Genomic DNA, 19,600 nt, shown 5'->3' with positions numbered 1-19,600 from the left:
CGCAAGGATGCCTGTGAATTATTCGATCCAATTTGGCTTTTACTGATCTTGAAGGAAATTCAAGCGTTCAGATAACTCTGGACACTTACAGAATAATCTGTTTTCACCTCCGACTTCGTGGGGACTTCCCCTGTGGTCCTGGTGATGGAATAAGAGAGTGACGTCATGAATGGTATCATGAAGGGTAGGGCTCCGTGACTGTCCTGATGTTGGAAAGCTAGGTGGATCCGCTAGCTAGGTACCGTGATTCATCACAGCCCATCTCTCTAAACCTTGGCTGCTTGTGCTGATCCAGGTGAGTGAGAGGAAGAGGAGACACACTCTGAACATGACCCCATCAGAGAGAGAGAGAGAGAGAGAGAGAGAGAGAGAGAGAGAGAGAGAGAGAGAGAGAGAGAGAGAGAGAGAGAGAGGGTTTCAACTTCAAACTGTTTGTCTAACGTGTGAACACTCTTGGGCTCTCATTAACAAGCTAGCGATCAGGTGTTTCACTAAGTAAAAAACTCTCATTTCTCTTGTAATCGTCAACTCTCATCCCCTTTCGTGCTCTGGAGAAAACTTGAGCATACTTCACCAACCCTGAGAGCAAGCTAAACTACAGTACCAAGAAGGATTTGTGATTACCATCGTGGTGCTGGTGCGACCTTTCGTGTCCTTTTCCTTCGTTGTGTGAGGCGGGGGGGGGGGGGGGGGGGGGGGAGCGACCAGAGTACAGAGCAAACTCAAATGTCAGATCCTGTTAGACAAGTCCCAGCTGTGTGTTGCTACAGAGCTGTCTGTATTTGTTCTCCAGACAGCCTCTTGGTCCTCTTGATGAGCCCCTTGTGTCTCAGGCACATTCAATCCTGACCCCAACACGCACGATGTTGGGGTCAGTTATCATGTGGTTTTAACAGCTTTTATTTCAATATGAATAGGCACTTCTGCATTACTCTGTAAGAAATTATTTGGACGTTGATGTGTTAGAGTGCTGTGTGATCTCAGGTTTTGTATGTACAGCGTATGAAACGCTTTTAGATATCTTTTTTACTTGTCAGATTGATGTTCTTACGGAGTAAATTGCTGTCTGGTAAAAAACAACAACAGATACTGCTGGAAAATAGTTTGAATTAATGATCCTTGAGGATCCACAGTAACATCCAGGTATATCAGAGGTTTGATGAGAACAAAGATAACATTCAAATAAACACGTCAAATGTTGGATGAGGGGAAATCCTCTTCAAGCACCAGCTGATGCAGCATCTCTCATCCCCCCTGGGTGTAAATGTGAGGGTGTATGCGCCTCATCTGTGCCACCATCTTAACCAGCCCCCCGCTCCCCACCCTCCTCCAGCCCAACTAAATGTCACCGCCCGGCCCCCCGCCGGCCGGCCGGCCGGCCCCCCCACCGGCCCCCCCCCGCTGGCCCCCCCGGTTGGGAGGATGATCAGTCCCTACGCATCACTGCCCCGCCTCCTGGAGATGAGATCACAGGCTTCAGAGACCCCTGTCTGCACACGTACACACACACACACAGCGCGCACACACACCACACATACATACGCACACACACCTCACATACACCACACACACATGCAACGTTTCCGGGTTGTTGAACTCCTGCTCTAACAGACTCAGAGCGTACAATATGGAGACTTGCTGTGAAGGGAAACAGTTTGAATGTTGAATGTGAGACCACTGAACTGGCATTGTGTTTCAGAACGACATCAAATAGTTTAACATCGATGCCATTCTGTCGGAAGGACACTGCTATAAATCAGGTGTCTGTACATCGTAAGAGCTGTGCCATTTCCATAACGGCTTCAGAGAGGTGCTCTCACTGGTGGAACAGCACACAGCAGCATACTTAATTAGAGACATTTACATATACACAGCTCTCTGCCTATCAGCACGCGGTGAATATGCTAAGGGCTTGATTAGTGCAATCCTCAGAGACAGGGTGTTGGAACATTCCAGAAGCGAGGAACAGAATGTTGACTTTGCTGTTCCATATGTTTGGGGAACAGACTCCACTACCCATGGTGCACCCCTGCCGGAGCACGCCAGTCTCATTAGCAGTGTTTGCGGGGACACACCTGGGAGGTCTCTTTCTCGTTTCCATGTTACCTGTTGAGGTGCGCGACAACACAGTAACGCCCCAGCCCCTGTCTCTCAGAGAGAGACAGCACTGCCTAGAGACAGCCCAGCCCCTGTCTCTCAGAGAGAGACAGCACTGCCTAGAGACAGCCCAGCCCCTGTCTCTCAGAGAGAGACAGCCCTGCCTAGAGACAGCCCAGCCCCTGTCTCTCAGAGAGAGACAGCCCTGCCTAGAGATCTTCAGTCACTCCCTGTGGTTGTGTGATCCGGGAACAAATAAGAGGTTCTCAACCTGCCTGTCATCTCCACGTCTCCAGGAACACGGCTTCACCATCCCCTCTTATTCAGTACAAAACATGAAAACAAACATGCTGAAGTCAACCCTTTGCTAAAGGCTACAGTGTTCAGTGTAGAATAAGGCAGCTGGTAGACAAAGACAACATTAGAGAAGTATTAGCTGACGTGACAAGGAGGCAGACTGCCAGGGAGGAGTACGTACCTATGTGTCACTGTGGAGGAAAGGCCAGCAGCTCTGCTGTCAGGCTGCCTGGGACGAGGATGTGACTAAGCCTGCATTCTGATGTGTTCCCTGTGAGTCTGTGGATGTCAGCCCGCCCACCTCCCTCTTCTTCCCCCACCTTCCCCCACCTACCCCCTACCTACATCTTCTGACCCCACTCCTCTTCTGAGTTTGACTTGGTCCCCTCCCCCACTTCCCACCTCTGTGTTCGATGGGTTCCCCAGAAGCCCCTCCCCTCCCCCTGTTCCCCAGCACCCACCACGCCCAGTGTTCCACGTTCCACCTCCACGTTCCACCTCCCCGCCAGAGCTGCACCCTGGTCTGGACCGGACGACACAGCCGCCCTCCGTGTCGCCGCTGCAAACCCCCTCTTCTCCTCCTTTCTCCAAAAACCCCCTCGCACCATCCCCCCTTTACCTCCCCCTCTCCCCCCCACGCTCCGCACCAGTCCCCCCAGCACCTGTTCTGAACCGGCCCCTGTCCCCCCAGCCTCCACACCTGCCCCCAGCCTCCACACCTGCCCCCAGCCTCCACACCTGCCCCCAGCCTCCACGCCTGCCCCCAGCCTCCACGCCTGCCCCCAGCCTCCACGCATGCCTGTGGTGTGATCTGTCTGTTCACCAAGAGGGCTTAAACAGCAACAACAAAAACTGACCCGTGGGGGAGGAACCAGTCTTATAACATGTGATGCTGTCTCTGGCTGTTTCTAAACTAGGTGTCAATTCACAACAGGCATCAGACGTACCAGCTCAGCAGCAGCATGCCGTGGAGCCCAGGGAGCGCGGGCCCTCCTAACCACCAGGGGGAGCTGTCCCACCGCCCCCAGCTTCAGCCCGCCGCCCCCACTGTGGCCGACCTGCTGCCAGAGACTCTCATCCAGTGCCAGCAGATCGTCAAGGTCATCGTCCTGGACAACAGCGGCCATGGCCGCGTGGAGGCTTTCCTAAGCCACACCCCCACCCACCACCAGCACCTCCACCACCAACACCTCCTGCAGGCCGTCGTGTCCACGCCCGCGAGCTCGTCTGAAGCGGGCGGGGCGCAGAACAAGGAGGGCCCCCAGCCCCCCCTGCCCCCTCCGCCACCCCCCTACAACCACCCCCACCAGTACATCCCCCCCGACCCCCGTCTCAGCCTTCAGAGAACCCACAGTGATTCAAGAAGCATGGTGTAAATAGACCCATCCACCCCTACTCTCACAGTACAAAATGTACATATATACATACAGAAACATAGATATGAAAGAAGAAATATCACAGCTATATGCATATATTTAAGGATAAAAAATAAATTAAAAAACAAGTACAGTTTAATTTCAAAAGAATATAAAAAAAAACGTCAACTCAAAGGTTTTAAAACACGTGTGGTGTATCGAATAGTACTGAAGTGAAAAATAATAAAGTTTTACTTGATTCTATGTGTATTTTGAAATATTATGTAGTTTTAACAAATTTATATAACAGTTTTATCAGTTTTAACTCTGAAAGCTAGATGATGTTGCAGAATGATTTGTTCCTGTTCGGATCGCTAATAGTGAAGGTTAGTAAAATACATCATAAACTATAGCATTAACAACAACAGCAACACACACTTTTAACTATTACAGAACACAAACTGTCTGACTTTCTCGAAGATGGGCTCATTCTACACAAAAACATTTAGCATTTTTCGCTTTTAGGGCCCTCACCTCATCCCGAGTGTGTATCCTGTGTTGATTGACACTGATTGAAAACGTGTGTGCCAAAGTCAAGACATCCTCCAAGGGATGCACTCTGCACTCCCTACCAGCCAGGACAAGAAGAACTCTTAAAAAAAAATAAAAAAAAAAAAATGCTTCAGAAAGCTTTCGTTTCTGCTTTTCCCTCCACAAGGAGCACAAGCAGAACTCTCCTCTTGTGGTGTTTCAGCCAGTCCTGCTATCTCATCCTGCTCTCTCTGCAGTTGTTATTCATGTTGACGGGGAGCCCCCCCCACCCCTCTCTCTCTAAAAGATATCTCTAATAATGTGTCTCTGTCACTGTTATGTCTGTAAAGTTGTTTTCTCCTTCAGTCGACTGCAAACAGGCTCCTAACAGTCACACTGTCTCAATAAATCACCCTACCATAAAGGATGATGGGATTAGAAAGAAGGCAACCAATCAAAATGGCTTACTGCCAAACCAAAAGCCAATGACAGGCCGGGGTTAGGAGATACCCAGTTTTTTTTTGTTTTTATGTGTGTCTGATTGCAGTTGCTATTGTAATATTCAGCTCAGGAATTCTTGACACATGTAACTGATGACGTGGGAATTTTAAATAACAATAATGTGAGTTCAAATATTCTGGGATGGTTGAAGTTGCAAATTTCCATTTAGTTTGTGTTCATGGAGTATTACAATAGCGTAAGGAATATAGCTCCTACTCTGAGCTACGGTCTAACAATCTGTTCCCTGTAATCTACTGTTTGTGTACACTTCTTAAGTTAGAAGTGTGTACTTTAATAGTCATCTCTATATTTAGTTGAGCAACAAGACCACTGTTCACACTACATGTAGGAACATAAGCAGGGGAGAATCGTACTGTTAAGTCATGAAGTCCTTTTTGTTGCTTGTGCAACAATTTGTTTTAGTTTTGACTTTTCGTACAACCTTGGGCAACAGGATCCATACCTAGATCCAGTCACGTGGCAGTTCTGCATTGTTACGTCTGCAAATGTTTTCCATCATTTGTTTGGTTGAAGGTTGGAGGGAAAGGGTGAGATTTTATCTCCTGGTATTTATTTTTGATCAAGCTTGCTTTGCAAATATCCCAGCCATACGTGGAGGCTCAACAGGGTACAGCTACCTTTTGCCCAACTAAATGCTACGGCAACTGTGCGTCCTTGATCTGAAATAGGTTGTGGACTGCCCTAGTCTAGACGTGCCAATGTTTTAATCATGAGCCCCATCAGGTGAGGAGAAACCGGCCTCTCCTCTGACCCTCCTGCTCTCCTATCGCTCTCATCAGCCAGGTTATAATTAAGGCCCGCTGTTCCACAGTCTCTATCTCATATCGGTTGCTATTCTTCCTCATATGGGCCTGCTTCCAACTTATGTGAAGAGCGAGGATCTGGAAAAAACTATCTATTTTGTTTCCATGTTGCTGTGGGCTGAAAGGTTGGCTGTGTGTGTGTGTGTGTGTGTGTGTGTGTGTGTGTGTGTGTGTGTGTGTGTGTGTGTGTGTGTGTGTGTGTGTGTGTGTGTGTGTGTGTGTGTGTGTGTGTGTGTGTGTGTGTGTGTGATTTAATGAATTCCCATGGTTCATGCAACAGTTTATTTACCCCTTTGTATGTACTTTTCTGTGGACGTTTCTAAGGGGGCGTGTGCGGCACTCCTCTCTCCTTACTGGTCTGGAAGTAGAAGGGAAATGTGATGTCACACGCTCCCTTCAGCAGAAAACCCAGCCCTTAAATCTCTCCTTTTCTTGGGTTTATTTGATCTCTGTATCCATCGATAATGTAATCTGTTACACAGCAGTTTGCAAAACAGTTACGCACTATTGACCGACTACGTTGCAAGGCTGTAACAGTAATTCACTGTTGAATGAGGAACAAATGTATTCACCACAGAAATGTGATCAAAAGCCTTTCGTTTTTTTTTTCTTCTTCTAATTCTGTTGTCAAATTAACATTTAGTACGAATGGGTCTCTGAAGCCGTGCATGGCGTTGCTTTCTGCATCGGAAACTCCTGAACTGTGATCACTCCATCTGAGGCTGGAGTATGTTATGTTGTGCATGATTGAATTTGCTTGGAGTCCAATGCCCTGAGGGGGGGAAACACGTCTTAATGTGTGGTCCCAAGATGCACCTGGATGAGAATCCCTGTCGTCATGGTGAAACTGCTGTAAGGTGTAACCACCAGAAATTTTGCATTCAGCTGAATGTCACAGTCCAAGTCTCTATTCAGACGGAAGTTTAAACAGATCGATTTTGCATCGTGTGAACATCTGCCTCTCCTAACGTAGGATAGGATCTGGAGGTACGATTCTTGCTAGTTGTCTCACCTTCTCCTTTTAAACATAGATGAAAGGGCTCTGTCATACAAACGCACTGCTTTCAAGGCTGACCTGGGGACTGCTCTGTATCACTGTGTCTCAACTTACAGAAGGAAACCAGGAGGGGGAGTTGACAGTGGGACAATGTAAGGAGTACGATGCGTGTGAACTCGGTCGTCGGTTCGTTAACCATCACTTCCCTCGGTTAGCTTTGAATCCCCTCTTAACCTGTCTTTGCGGTACAGTATATCAACATGCTATTAAAGATTATTTCAGTCTATTCACTACACTTGCTTCTTTTTTTCCTTTCGAGTATAGTGTGTCTTTGGTATCTTTCACTGTGCAAGAAAACCTCATATTTCTCCCTGTCCTTTCAATGGTAGGAATATTCATCAAGTTTGCGTGTAATTATTTTTATTGAGCTGAAATACATTGAGAAGTACATGTTCCTAATTCTTCATCTTAACTTGAAGCACAAAACAACAAGAACATATTGTTTCTTCATTATCGCCTCCAACTGTTTAACATTCTCTATTTATTTTCTTCATTATGACTTTATATGATACAAAAGAATCAATGCTAGGATCACAAAAATATTTACAGTTCAACAAACCAGTTCAACAAAGGTGTGTAGTATGGTACAAATCATTATTTGATCACAAAAAACTATAATTTTCATTGGAAACGCTGTTTCCAAATCTAGCTCTACTTTCTAGGCACAGTACCAGGTGTCATACGACATTATTACCCTTCCAACAGTGCATAAACTATTTCCAGTTGGCACATTCAAGCACAAAAAAAAAGAGATTATATTTACTCACTCTTCAGCTGTTGACTCGACACATTTGAAAGACGTTGTAATTATGATGTCATCTCCAATCACATTGACATGGAGCAGAGGTGATTTATAGAGGAGCTATAAGCAAAGAGGTTTCAAATACACATTCATATGGATTATAACTGGACAGTGCATACTGGAGGGAAAAGAACATTCTAGCCCGTTCCGTCACCCTTCTTGGGCGACCAGTCCATGTAATGTCAACCTTTGATTTTAGAGAAAGTGTGTGTCAACTGTGTGAAACTGAAATGCAGAGCTATACAGTTTGGCTGGTATCCCATGATGCCTCACTTTGTTTGAACCTGGGTCTTGATGACAGCTTCCTGCTGCTAGCTGAGCTAGACGGCTGCTTCTCCCACACTTCCTGTGTGGGAGGTCCGCCTGGTGACATCTCCCTGCGACGGAGGCCGAGCTTCCTGTTTTGAGGTGGTAATTTTGCGCCAGCGCTGTTCAGGAAAAGAAATGACTAATTTGATAGATGAAAGGTGAAGTTAAATGAAAATTCAATCGTCTAATCATCGGGAGGGAGGGAGGGAGGGAGGTCTGTGGCGTCCTCACCTCCTTGAGGCCTCCCTTGGTCTTGCAGAACATATAGATGGCGTAGCCAGGAATCAGCATCATGGATGACAGGGACATGAGCCAGCCAATCGCCTGGCCCCAGGCCGGGTACACATACGTTCCCAGGGTTAGAGGGGTCATCTCAATAGCGCTGAAGGTAAACACCCCCTGCAAACAAAATGGGTCAGTCCATCTTCAAGTTCTCCCACAAATGGGAACTAGAAAGCTACAACCAGAGATTCAGCTCTCTTGTCGAACGATTAATCACATGGTCCTGTAAGTGAACAAATGTATTGGTTTGCTGGCTTGGACCATCGATCCAGTTAGCGAATGATCTATTGAATTTGCAGAGTGATATTCAGTCATTCTGACAGAATAACTTTAACAGTCCATTGATAGGGCTACTCCTCTGATCTCCACATGTTTATACCAGCGTACAGACCCAGGGATGATTTCCCGTCAGGGGAATCACCCTATCGATTGGCAATACAGTGTAATGCATTTTAGATCACATTTCTACTGCCACAGTACCCTGTAGCTAAATCTGAGGTAGGAAAACAGAGGGGATTAGATCCATTCAGAAGAACTACCTCCTCTCATCCTGTATTTTCAGATACCGACAGGCAAATCCTAGGGTAAGTTCCGTTTTGATTAAATTACACTTGGAGGATCTGAAAACTCGGAACCTGAACATAATCCCCTCTCCCCAAAAACGGCTCTGCCTGTGTAAAAGATGTATTTAGTTAATGGAGCTCAGCTCTAGTGTGTATGAGGTTTGGTTTTCTGTTGCTAGGCGTACCAGGCAGATTAGGGGAGTGAAGTACTTCCAGCAGAGTTTCCACCAGATACAAGGCCGGTATCCTATCATCGACTCGATATCCTGGTAGAACCTATCAGCTCCTACGAGACAGACAGAGAACAGAGATCATATACAATAGAAATACAATGATTACGTGTTTTTTTAAGAGAAATACCTGAGTGGTACATACCATAAAACCAGGCTATGGAGACCGTTTCAAAGAAGACAAGGAAAAGCAGACACATGCCACTGGCAGAGTAGTAGTCAAACAGCTTGAAGACATACAGGCCCCCCTAAAGAAACACACCTCTTAATCACACACGGCCTAAACTGTACAGTTCATGCAGCATTTTTTGTCAAACTTGTTTTCCAAAACATTTTTTCAAACTTTCAAACGTGAAAAAATATATATAATTTCAACCCCCCCGTTTTTTTAAACGTTTTTTTCCCACACAGAACGCAACACAAATAGTTTCACGTTTTTTAGAAACCTTTGCTGGAAAGGTTGTTGACACAACGCTTATGACACATAAGCGTTGACACAAATAACTAAAAAGACGTTTTGAAGGCCAGCCATCCCTCTGGTGGCGCGGCAGCCTGACCTGTGTGACGTTGGAGAAGCCGACGATGAAGGAGAAGATGCACACCACCAGGATGAAGGATTTCTTCCTCTTCCTCAGCACCAGGGGATACTCGTCCATCAGAGCCGTGATGAAGCCTTCCACCGTACAGAACTGGAGCACACACACACACGACACACATACACACACACACACACACACACACGACACACATACACCCATACACACACACACATACACACACACGACACACATACACACACACACATACACACACATATGGAAGAAAGAAGGGTTCGGTTGGGGTAAGTGCAGTAAGCGGGTTAGGGTTAGGGAGGGGGTTAGGGTAAGGGAGAGGGTTAGGGTTAGGGAGAGGGTTAGGGTAAGGGAGAGGGTTAGGGTAAGGGGAGGGTTAGGGAGAGGGTTAGGGTAAGGGGAGGGTTAGGGTTAGGGAGAGGGTTAGGGTAAGGGGAGGGTTAGGGTTAGGGAGAGGGTTAGGGTAAGGGAGAGGGTTAGGGTAAGGGGAGGGTTAGGGAGAGGGTTAGGGTAAGGGAGAGGGTTAGGGTAAGGGGAGGGTTAGGGAGAGGGTTAGGGTAAGGGGAGGGTTAGGGTTAGGGAGAGGGTTAGGGTAAGGGAGAGGGTTAGGGAGAGGGTTAGGGTAAGGGGAGGGTTAGGGAGAGGGTGAGGGTTAGGGAGAGGGTTAAGGTAAGGGAGAGGGTTAGGGAGAGGGTTAGGGTAAGGGAGAGGGTTAGGGTAAGGGGAGGGTTAGGGTAAGGGAGAGGGTTAGGGTAAGGGGAGGGTTAGGGTAAGGGGAGGGTTAGGGTTAGGGTAAGGGGAGGGTTAGGGAGAGGGTTAGGGTAAGGGGAGGGTTAGGGTAAGGGGAGGGTTAGGGTAAGGGGAGGGTTAGGGTTAGGGTAAGGGGAGGGTTAGGGAGAGGGTAAGGGGAGGGTTAGGGTTAGGGGAGGGTTAGGGTAAGGAGAGGGTTAGGGTTAGGGTAAGGGGAGGGTTAGGGTAAGGGGAGGGTTAGGGTAAGAAGAGGGTTAGGGTAAGGGGAGGGTTAGGGTAAGGGGAGGGTTAGGGTAAGGGGAGGGTTAGGGTAAGAAGAGGGTTAGGGTAAGGGGAGGGTTAGGGTTAGGGTAAGAAGAGGGTTAGGGTAAGGGGAGGGTTAGGGTTAGGGTAAGGGGAGGGTTAGGGTTAGGGGAGGGTAAGGGGAGGGTTAGGGGAGGTCCCTACCTGGCTGTCCAGACCCAGCATCATGAGCATGGAGAAGAAGAGGATGGCCCACAGGGAGGACATGGGCAGCTGGGTCACAGCCTGAGGGTAGGCCAGGAATGCCAAGCCTGGCCCTGCCGACACACACACACGCATGGACACACACACACGGACACACACACACTGTAAACACACCTCCTGCTTCACAGCAGCCATACTCTCGTTATACTCAACATTTATTTATTTACTTTTCCCTTCTGTAATGACACTCACTCAAGCATTATATGTTATTCATGACTAATTATAGTTAGATCCCCTGATATTTGTTGAAAACGATATGTTGTCCCTTCACTGCAACATTGCTTAACCTGAACATTCATGTTAACAAAGCTTATCTAATTTGAATTTGACCCACTTTAGGTCATGCTGAGGGCTGAGCTGAGTACCTGAGGCTGCCAGCTCCTGGACGGGCTTCTTGGTGATATAGGACATGAAGCCCACAATGGAGAAGATGACGAATCCGGCGAACATGCTGGTGAAGGAGTTGATGCAGCAAACGATGAGGGAGTCTCTGGAGCAAAAACAGACAGGTTCACCTACCCTGACCTCTGACCTCTCTCCCCCTGCAGCGCTTCACCTGGAGCACAAACAGACAGGTTCACCCACCCTGACCTCTGACCTCTCTCCCCCTGCAACGCTACACCTAGAGCTGCGGAGAGCTTCTGATCGATGAGCAGAAGAGGCTGTGTCCCTGCTCCTCCATCCGGAGGCCACAGCTGAGCTCTCCTGTTTACAGCTGTCAGGTCCTCTCAGATCTCCTCTCAGATCTCCTCTCGGTTCTCATCTTGGATCTCCTCTCGGATCTCTGGGGTGAAAGTGGCTTCATGGCGTACAGGCTGGGATGGGTGGAGCAGGTACAGACTCGGGGCAGCAGTCCTTTCTCCCTCTCTATTAGCTCTTATCTCTCATCTGAACTAGATAATAACGATTACTTTCGATAATAGCTACTGTGTTTTATGTACTGTAGAGTAGTCCATGCGTACCTCTCCCTCATATGGATGGATGCAGGCTGTCAGCGGAGCTAGGGGAGTCAGGGAGTCAGCTGGCTGAGCGGTTAGGGAATCGGGCTAGTAATCTGAAGGTTGCCAGTTTGATTCCCGGCTGTGCAAGATGACGTTGTGTCCTTGGGCAAGGCACGTCACCCTACTTGCATCGGGGGGAATGTCCCTGTACTTACTGTAAGTCGCTTTGGATTGGATAAGAGCGTCTGCTGAATGACTAAATGTAAATGTAGGGGGTTACCTGTACACATCGTTGTTGAAGGAGTTGTAGCTTCCCAATGCAATGAGAGAACCGAGACCAAGTCCATAAGAGAAGAAGATCTGGGTGGCTGCATCCAGCCAAACCTGAGAACACACACAGGCAGACACACACATGCACGCACACATATAGACATACATGTACACACACGCACAGACACACAGATATACACAATTCAAAGTAAGTTCTATGTTTTGTTTTGGTTTCCTGCGTTAACACCAATATACTCTGTGTGTGTGTGTGTGTGTGTGAGTGAGTGTGTGTGTGTGTGACCCTGGCCCCATACCTCAGACTTGACCAGCTTGTTGAAGTCAGGGGTGATGTAGAAGAGGATGCCCTCCTTGGCCCCAGGAAGAGTGACTCCCCGGAAGAACAGGATGAACAGCATGAAGTACGGATAGGTGGCAGAGAAGTACACCACCTGTACAGAACCACAGGAGAGGAGGTGAGGAGAGGAGGTGAGGAGAGGAGGTGAGAGGAGAACCACAGTAGGGGAGGTGAGGAGAGGAGAGGAGGTGGGGAGAGGAGGTGAGGAGATGGAGGTGGGGAGAGGAGAGGAGGTGGGGAGAGGAGGTGGGGAGAGGAGGTGAGAGGTGAGGAGAGGAGGTGAGGAGAGGAGAGGAGGTGAGGAGGAGAGGAGGTGAGGAGAGGAGGTGAGAGGTGAGGAGAGGAGATGAGGAGAGGAGGTGGGGAGAGGAGGTGAGAGGTGAGGAGAGGGGGTGGGGAGAGGTGAGGAGAGGAGGTGAGGAGAGGAGGTGGGGAGAGGAGAGGAGGTGAGGAGAGGAGGTGGGGAGAGGAGGTGAGAGGTGAGGAGAGGAGGTGGGGAGAGGAGAGGAGGTGAGGAGAGGAGGTGAGGAGAGGAAAGGAGGTGAGGTGGAGAGGAGGTGAGGTGGAGAGGAGGTGAGGAGGTGATGAGGAGAGGAGGTGAGGAGGAGAGGAGAGGATGAGGAGAAGAGGTCAAAGGTGAGGAGAAGAGGCCAAAGTTGAGTTGACAAGGTTCATGTAAGTGTTCATTTGTGTTTTTGTGGGTATGTTGTGCATCAGCGTGTGTTTGTGCTTAAATGTCGCATGTACATGTGTGTAGACTAGAGTACATTAGGGTGCACTGCATGCAGGATTTGAGTGTATAAATACAACTTAGAGAAACACCAGTGTGTGAAAAAAAGTCAAATTGTGTGAAAGACTGGAGGCTTCCATGGTGGGTAAGCATTCTGAAAAGCTAGCTACTGTCTCTGCCTTGTCATCCGAACATCTTGACAGAGCTTTTGGAATGTGTGATAGCTCTTTGTAGGATAATGATTCTATTTAATTGGTAATGCCTATCAAAAACATGGCCTTGAGAGAAATTCATTTTTCCACTTTCTGCAGCTCACATTAAAACCCAATCACGCATGGATGAGTGTATAGATTTTGCTCATTTATATTCTTTGAATAAAGTTAGTTTTAATTCAAAGATGTCTGATTCAACAGTGTTGGCAGATGGATGTCGTTGTGTCTCTTTCCTCATTTTACCAGCTGAGAAAGATCAGGGTTTTGGAATCTTAGTTTAAATGACAGTTTAACAACTTTTTCCTCCATCAGAGCTGTGCATAGAGAGACATCAGAAAGACAGATAAAAGTAAGACATTAAGAAGTGACAGAAGGAGAAAGTAGAGAAGCAGAAGAAGAAGATGTCGTTGTTGACAGATCATAGAAAGAGACAGGAGGTACACGTGTGGCTCAGAGGCACAGGTCTCATTATACATGAATGGGACATGTACCCATCCACATTTGAAAACAAACCTGCACCCTGATGTGTGAGAGTGTGTATGTGTGAGTGTGTGTATGTGTGAGCGTGTGTATGTGTGAGCGTGTGTATGTGTGAGCATGTGTATGTGTGAGTGTGTGTATGTGTGAGTGTGTGTATGTGTGAGAGAGCCAGACAGACTGACCTTGCCTGTCCACTCCACTCCTTTCCAGATGGAGAAGTAGACGAGGACCCAGGCCAGGGCCAGGGTCCCGACCAGGGGCCAGCGTAGCTCCCCTGGCTCCTCCAGACCCCCAGTCATCTGGTGCATGTTACGCCTGCTCACACACGCACACACACACACAGTTTTTTCCAAGATAGATTTTTGACCTTTGTCAAATTTATCGATTTTTCTTAGCATTATTGGATAGAGATCGTCGAGCTAGACAGAAAACCTGAGGGAGAGAGAGGGGAAGACTTGTAGAAATATCCCCTGAGACGGATTCGAACCCGGGTCTCTGCGTGTACGGTACCCACCAACCCACACAGTTTCAACCCTAACCCTAACCCTTTGTTCAAATGGACTGCACCTATTCAGTCTCACACACCAACCCAGGAGTCTCTCTGACGGGTCACTCTCACACGTGGTAACTTACATTTACATTTAGTCATTTAGCAGACGCTCTTATCCAGAGCGACTTACAGTAAGTACAGGGACATTCCCCCGAGGCAAGTAGGGTGAAGTGCCTTGCCCAAGGACACAACGTCAGTTGGCATGACCGGGAATCAAACTGGCAACCTTCGGATTACTAGTCCGACTCCCTCACCGCTCAGCCACCTGACTCCTGGTAACTAAAACACAGCGTGGCAGTGTGATGCAGCCGGCATACTTACTCCCAAAACTCAGTGACTGCGCTGGTGAGGTTGGTGGTGTCTGTCAGACTGTAGTTGCAGAAACATTTCTCTGTATTCCAGGAGTTGTCACAGCTCTGCCAAGGCAACTCCTACGGTTGTAAAGAGAAGGGTGAAAAGAGGAGACCTGGAAAGATGGCAGGTATGTGATTGATGATTGAATTAATCCTTTTTCATTGTTAACCACGATTTAGTAAACAATGCAATAAACCAAGCTCACAAACAGACTCTTTCACAAACCGGTCTCGAAGAAAGAGACAAAAAGCAAACATTTTAGGGACTCAACAGTCCCCAAATTCCCCCAACATGAAATATCTGACACTAAAGGAGACCGCACTGGCTCCTGTTGTTCAGCCGAGTCACCATCTTACTTCACACAAAAGCCTGGGAGACACATTATATCTGCAGTCTTTAAACTCCTGCCACCAGCATTCCAGACTAGACACTTTCACAAAGAGCAGGGTGACGGGTGTGCGGAGAGGAACGAAGAACCGGGAGGCAGAGAGACGTCTTTGAATCAGGGAAATTAGGCAGTCAAGCGCAGAGTTATTCAACTTTGACGACAAGGTGAAGCAATTCAGTTATAAAACTGCACTAAATGAAACTGCACTCTCAAGGTCAAGTTACAGTGAGTGCATCTGAAAGTCAATGAAGGAAGTCTGATCTGAATAGCTAGACAGCAGATGAGAGATGTGGTATATCTATGTGACTTCTCTGTGTGGCAGTGATCACTACAGGAATGAAGTATGAACGGAAGTGGGCAAAGATTCAGTTTCTTTCTTGTAATTTATATAACTCACATAAACTGCAATAGCATATCCCCAGGGGTTTATCTGTGGTCAAGTCAGATGTGTCTTAAAGGCTAACCTAAATCAAGCATAGATGTGACCTTCCTCTGAAATAATCCCCTGTAGAAATCGATTTTGATGCAGTGCATTGTTGCTCATGCTGAGCCTGAATCATCTACACATTAAAGCTGGAGCTTACCGATTTGAAGGAGTTGAACATTAAAGCTGTAGTGTACCGATTTGAAGGAGTTGAACATTAAAGCTGTAGCGTACCGATTTGAAGGAGTTGAACATTAAAGCTGTAGCTTACCGATTTGAAGGAGTTGAACAGGTAGTAGAGGGCCCAGGCGATGATGATGATGTAATAGATATTGAGCCAGAAGGAGATGACCACTGATGCCAGGCCAACGCCTTGAGATGACAGAAGAGGCTTAGTTAGTGTCAACATCATTCCACCCTTTTCTGTGCTATTGTATTATGCTCCATCTCAATTCGAAACATTTTGTTTTAGGAGTATAGAATGCCACCATAGCCCTGTTCCACCCTGACCCAGGAGTCTGTACATTAAAGATTAGTGTTTGTGTGAGTGTGTGTATGTGTGTGTGTGTGAGTGTGCATGTGTGTGTGAGTGTGTGTGTGTGTGTTTGTAGGGGCATAGAACATCTCTTGACGTCACCTTTCATCATCGGCAGGAGTTTCCACACCCCCAGACCCCCCACCGAGGTGAACTGACCCAGCGACGTCTCCAGCAGAAAGAGAGGGATCCCAGCAAACACCAGGGTCAGGAAGTACGGGATGAGGAAGGCCCCTGTCACATGACCAGAAATGGACATGACAAACCAGGAAGTAAGCAATACTACACCGTTTATACTCTCAACAGAACTTCCTCTACGGTGAAATACGTTTTGTTATTGACCTGGGGAATATATTTTTGCACGAATGGGTGTTAGATACGGTTTATTTTCCCACAAATTCACAAGCACACACACATACATACACACACACACACACACTCTCACAAACACCATGCCAACTGCAACTAATGAGTGAGCAATCCACCGGCAGACTCTCCCACTCACTTCTACAGATCAATAACGTTCATCACAGATAAGCTATGATCTACCATGGCACGAGGTGGATATTAATACTCATAATTAACACTTCTCGGAAATAATACATTGTGAGTGTTTCTGGGATGTATCTAGTCCTCATGAAAAATGTAAAAGACTATGAGCTCAATAACAGAGAGAGTGACACCAATACATAAACATGAACCAACTTTGAGTGCTTCTTATTAAATATGCATGTTGTAAAATGGGAATTTTAACAGCAAGCTCATGATTAACACATGAAGGTCAGTGACAAAAAATCTGTGTTTCTGTAGTTTAACTGCCATAATAGTTGATTTTTAATTTGCTTACTCAAGGTTTTGTAAGTCTATAAAAAAGAACAGTAAGCAGTAATACAAAATCTTAACGTGTAACGAAGTCTGTTTAAATGATGAAGAACTGCCTTATCAACCACAATGTATTTATCAGTATATCCGAACATATGTTATATTCAATCAATGTATTTAAAATATAGGATGTTCTTGGAGTGGATCTTCCAGTCTGCACAGAAACTCAGTGATAATCAGACAGCTACATTACAGCTAAGGCCAAAGCAGCATCTGGACATAAAGTGTGTAAAAAAAAAAATCTAAAACTATTTCTTCCTTTGTTACTTTACTGCTTCTGTAACTGAATATAGTCAGCCACCATGTGTCTATTATTTAGTTAGACTGCTCATTTCACACAAATTGACTTGACTTGAAGATCCACACCCCCCCTTTAATCTTCAGCGACTGTGAAAACGGTGGCCATCTTGGCTCTCTTACCCCCTCCGTTCTTCCCGCACAAGTAAGGGAACCTCCACACGTTCCCCAGACCGATGGCGTAACCCACACACGACAACAGGAAGTCAAACTTCCCCTTCCAGCTCCCTCGATCTGGCGGCTCCTCCTTCTTGTCCTCTTCGACTCCGAGGGCGGCCGAGTGGTTGAGGTCCTCGAAGGGGAGCGCTTGTTTCGTCTCCGTGGGGGAGTTCAGCTCCACTGTGCTCCGGCTGGTCTTCCCCATGCTCTGGCCCTGGTCCTGGCCCGCGGCCCTCCTAGGTTAACCCACTCGCTCCTCACAGTCCCCTCTGGTCCACTTCCAGCCAATCGGTGGTTGAGTTTGTGTGGGACTCTGAAAGGCAAAGATTTGAATGTGGGTTTTCATTCACCTCTGATTATTGTTGTGGTGATTAAGGTGATACTTAAGGAAGAAGGTTGTGGAGAATAATTGCACAGTTCAGAAACGATAAACTAATAAATATTAGGAAATATATATATATGTGATTTACATACATACAAGCTTCTTGAGGAACTTTATCAGTAGATCAACTATGTCAATAGATTTGTTGCATTATAGAAGAAGAAAAAAAAGTTCAAGCACATCAGCCACATACTGTACAGCTAGCTACCACTTTTATATTCTCAAGAAGGAACAGACATACACTGGTGCTTTGCCAAATGCTTTCTCAACTTTAAACTCTCAATCAGGGCTGTATTCATGTAAACAACTTAGACTACATTTTTGTTTTAAATTTGTTTTCTGGTGTGCGTTTTCAATTTAGAACATTTGAGAAAGAATTTAGAAAGAAACCATTGTTTGCCACTCTCTGCCCATTAATCTTTTCACTTTGAACACTTTCCATTACTTTTGAAATGGCAACATTGTGAGCTCAATAGCAATTTGTCTGATGGACAAAGGAGTCCTTTAAAAATGTTCCCTCTTTAAAAATGAGGCATTATTTCTGTCTTTGTTTTTTAAGGGTTTATACGGACACCTCGTTGGCAAAATGAATGGTTGAATTATTCTCCCGTTTGAAAATCTTTCATACACATTGGACACAAACTAATTCACACCATCAAAGAGCTGTAGAAAACAAAGGTCAATGGTTCTCTACAATATACAGAATGGAAAAATTATCAATTTACAGTCATAGCTCAGTCCCCAGACAATCAATGACCACTGTGGCATTAAAAACTAGCGAAGCTAGTGTTCTTCAAAACATTAGACATTCAGTTGAGTATAATGAAGTGACCTTCATCAGTTGGAGAGTACTCTGCTGTTTGGACAGAAAGCTCAATTCCACTCAACTCAAATACCAGTCATGAAAAAGCATTAGAAGGAGATTTCACATCTCTACCTTTAAGGTGTATCCCAGCGTCCCTCGTCCGGTGGTTGGAGTCTACAGCTGGGCCATGAACGAGCTAACACATCCAACAGCTAGGAGATCCTTCTCTCCATACGAACACGAAGAGATGTCATCCAGAGCGCCAGAACCAGAGGGACTGCCACACTGTGCCCACTGCCTGAAAAAAAATCTTCTTTTTTTTTTAATATGTTTTTTTTATATATATCTATCTGGCGGTGTCTCTTCCTTTGGTGGGACTGCAGCTGGTATTGAGTAGCTGGTATTGAGTGGTAGTTAATAAACTTCGACCTGTTATCTGGTTGGATTATTGCTCTGTCCTGCTTAGGCCCAGGGGCAAGGAGGATGCTGTCAATCACGTAGTTCCGGTGGGGTGGCGTGTGTGTGTGTGTGTGTGTGTGTGTGTGCGTGTATGCATTTGTGCGTTTTCATATTTTATGTGAGTGTATGTGTGGTGTAATTTTCAGATGGTCTGCTCTTGCCAGTGTGGGTGCCAGCGTTGTTGCCATGGGATACTGCACCAGAGGAGAGCTTACACTGAGCAGGGAGAGACCTTGTGGAGTTAGGAGAATGAAGCAGGCTATGATCTCTGGCAAGAGGCCTAGAAATATAAGGACCACAGCAGAGCTAGTCACACAATCCAGAGTGGCCATGTTTGTCTTTTATTCAGATCCTACCTCTATAATCACACTGTTAAACAGCAGTCCAAAACACAAACTATAGGAAACCCTGAACACCAACGTAACAAAAAAAAAAAAGAAGTGATTTCTGACTAACTAGCCAGCTAGAAAATACTTTCTAAAATGACCTCCTGGATGTTGGTGATTGTCGGTGAGAGAGAGGAAATATGAGCGCTTGTGTGAGTGTGTGTGTTGAGAGTGTGTGTGTACGTGCGCATGTGTGTTGAGAGTGTGAGTTTGTGTGTGTGTTGAGAGTGTGTGTGTGTGTGTAAACACAGTAGCATATGTCAGGCATCTCAATGCTGGAGCTTGGCCTCTGTCTCCAGGCAAACAGTCCTGCC

At 46.6% G+C, this 19,600-nt stretch overlaps 2 protein-coding genes across 2 annotated transcripts in view; one reads left to right on the top strand and one right to left on the bottom strand.

The window, feature by feature from the left end:
- iqsec3a (IQ motif and Sec7 domain ArfGEF 3a) overlaps positions 1 to 3,770 on the top strand; it is a 39,188-nt gene extending 35,418 nt beyond the window's left edge. Inside the window, exons 10-12 of the mRNA XM_062483629.1 lie at positions 1,309 to 1,498; positions 2,849 to 2,915; positions 3,312 to 3,770. Of these exons, the coding sequence (XP_062339613.1) occupies positions 1,309 to 1,498; positions 2,849 to 2,915; positions 3,312 to 3,770 (716 nt within the window). The remainder of the gene's footprint in view (positions 1 to 1,308; positions 1,499 to 2,848; positions 2,916 to 3,311) is intronic.
- A 3,246-nt stretch (positions 3,771 to 7,016) lies between these two features.
- On the bottom strand, positions 7,017 to 18,727 carry slc6a1l (solute carrier family 6 member 1, like). The gene is made up of 15 exons (XM_062482712.1): positions 18,574 to 18,727; positions 17,219 to 17,567; positions 16,019 to 16,150; positions 15,653 to 15,753; positions 14,537 to 14,646; positions 13,848 to 13,980; positions 12,203 to 12,337; positions 11,899 to 12,002; positions 11,043 to 11,167; positions 10,618 to 10,730; positions 9,406 to 9,537; positions 8,994 to 9,096; positions 8,804 to 8,904; positions 8,005 to 8,172; positions 7,017 to 7,892 (listed from the first exon to the last, which is right to left on the bottom strand). Exons 2-15 carry the CDS (start codon positions 17,457 to 17,459, stop codon positions 7,785 to 7,787), a joined length of 1,806 nt encoding a protein of 601 aa, XP_062338696.1. The 5' UTR covers positions 17,460 to 17,567; positions 18,574 to 18,727; the 3' UTR covers positions 7,017 to 7,784.
- Between the last annotated feature and the right edge of the window lie 873 nt (positions 18,728 to 19,600).

Source organism: Osmerus eperlanus, chromosome 17, assembly GCF_963692335.1.
Source record: "Osmerus eperlanus chromosome 17, fOsmEpe2.1, whole genome shotgun sequence".
Taxonomy (NCBI): Eukaryota; Metazoa; Chordata; class Actinopteri; order Osmeriformes; family Osmeridae; genus Osmerus; species Osmerus eperlanus.
The sequence above is the reverse complement of the archived record's forward strand: the minus strand, read 5'-3'. Positions and strand labels throughout refer to the sequence as shown.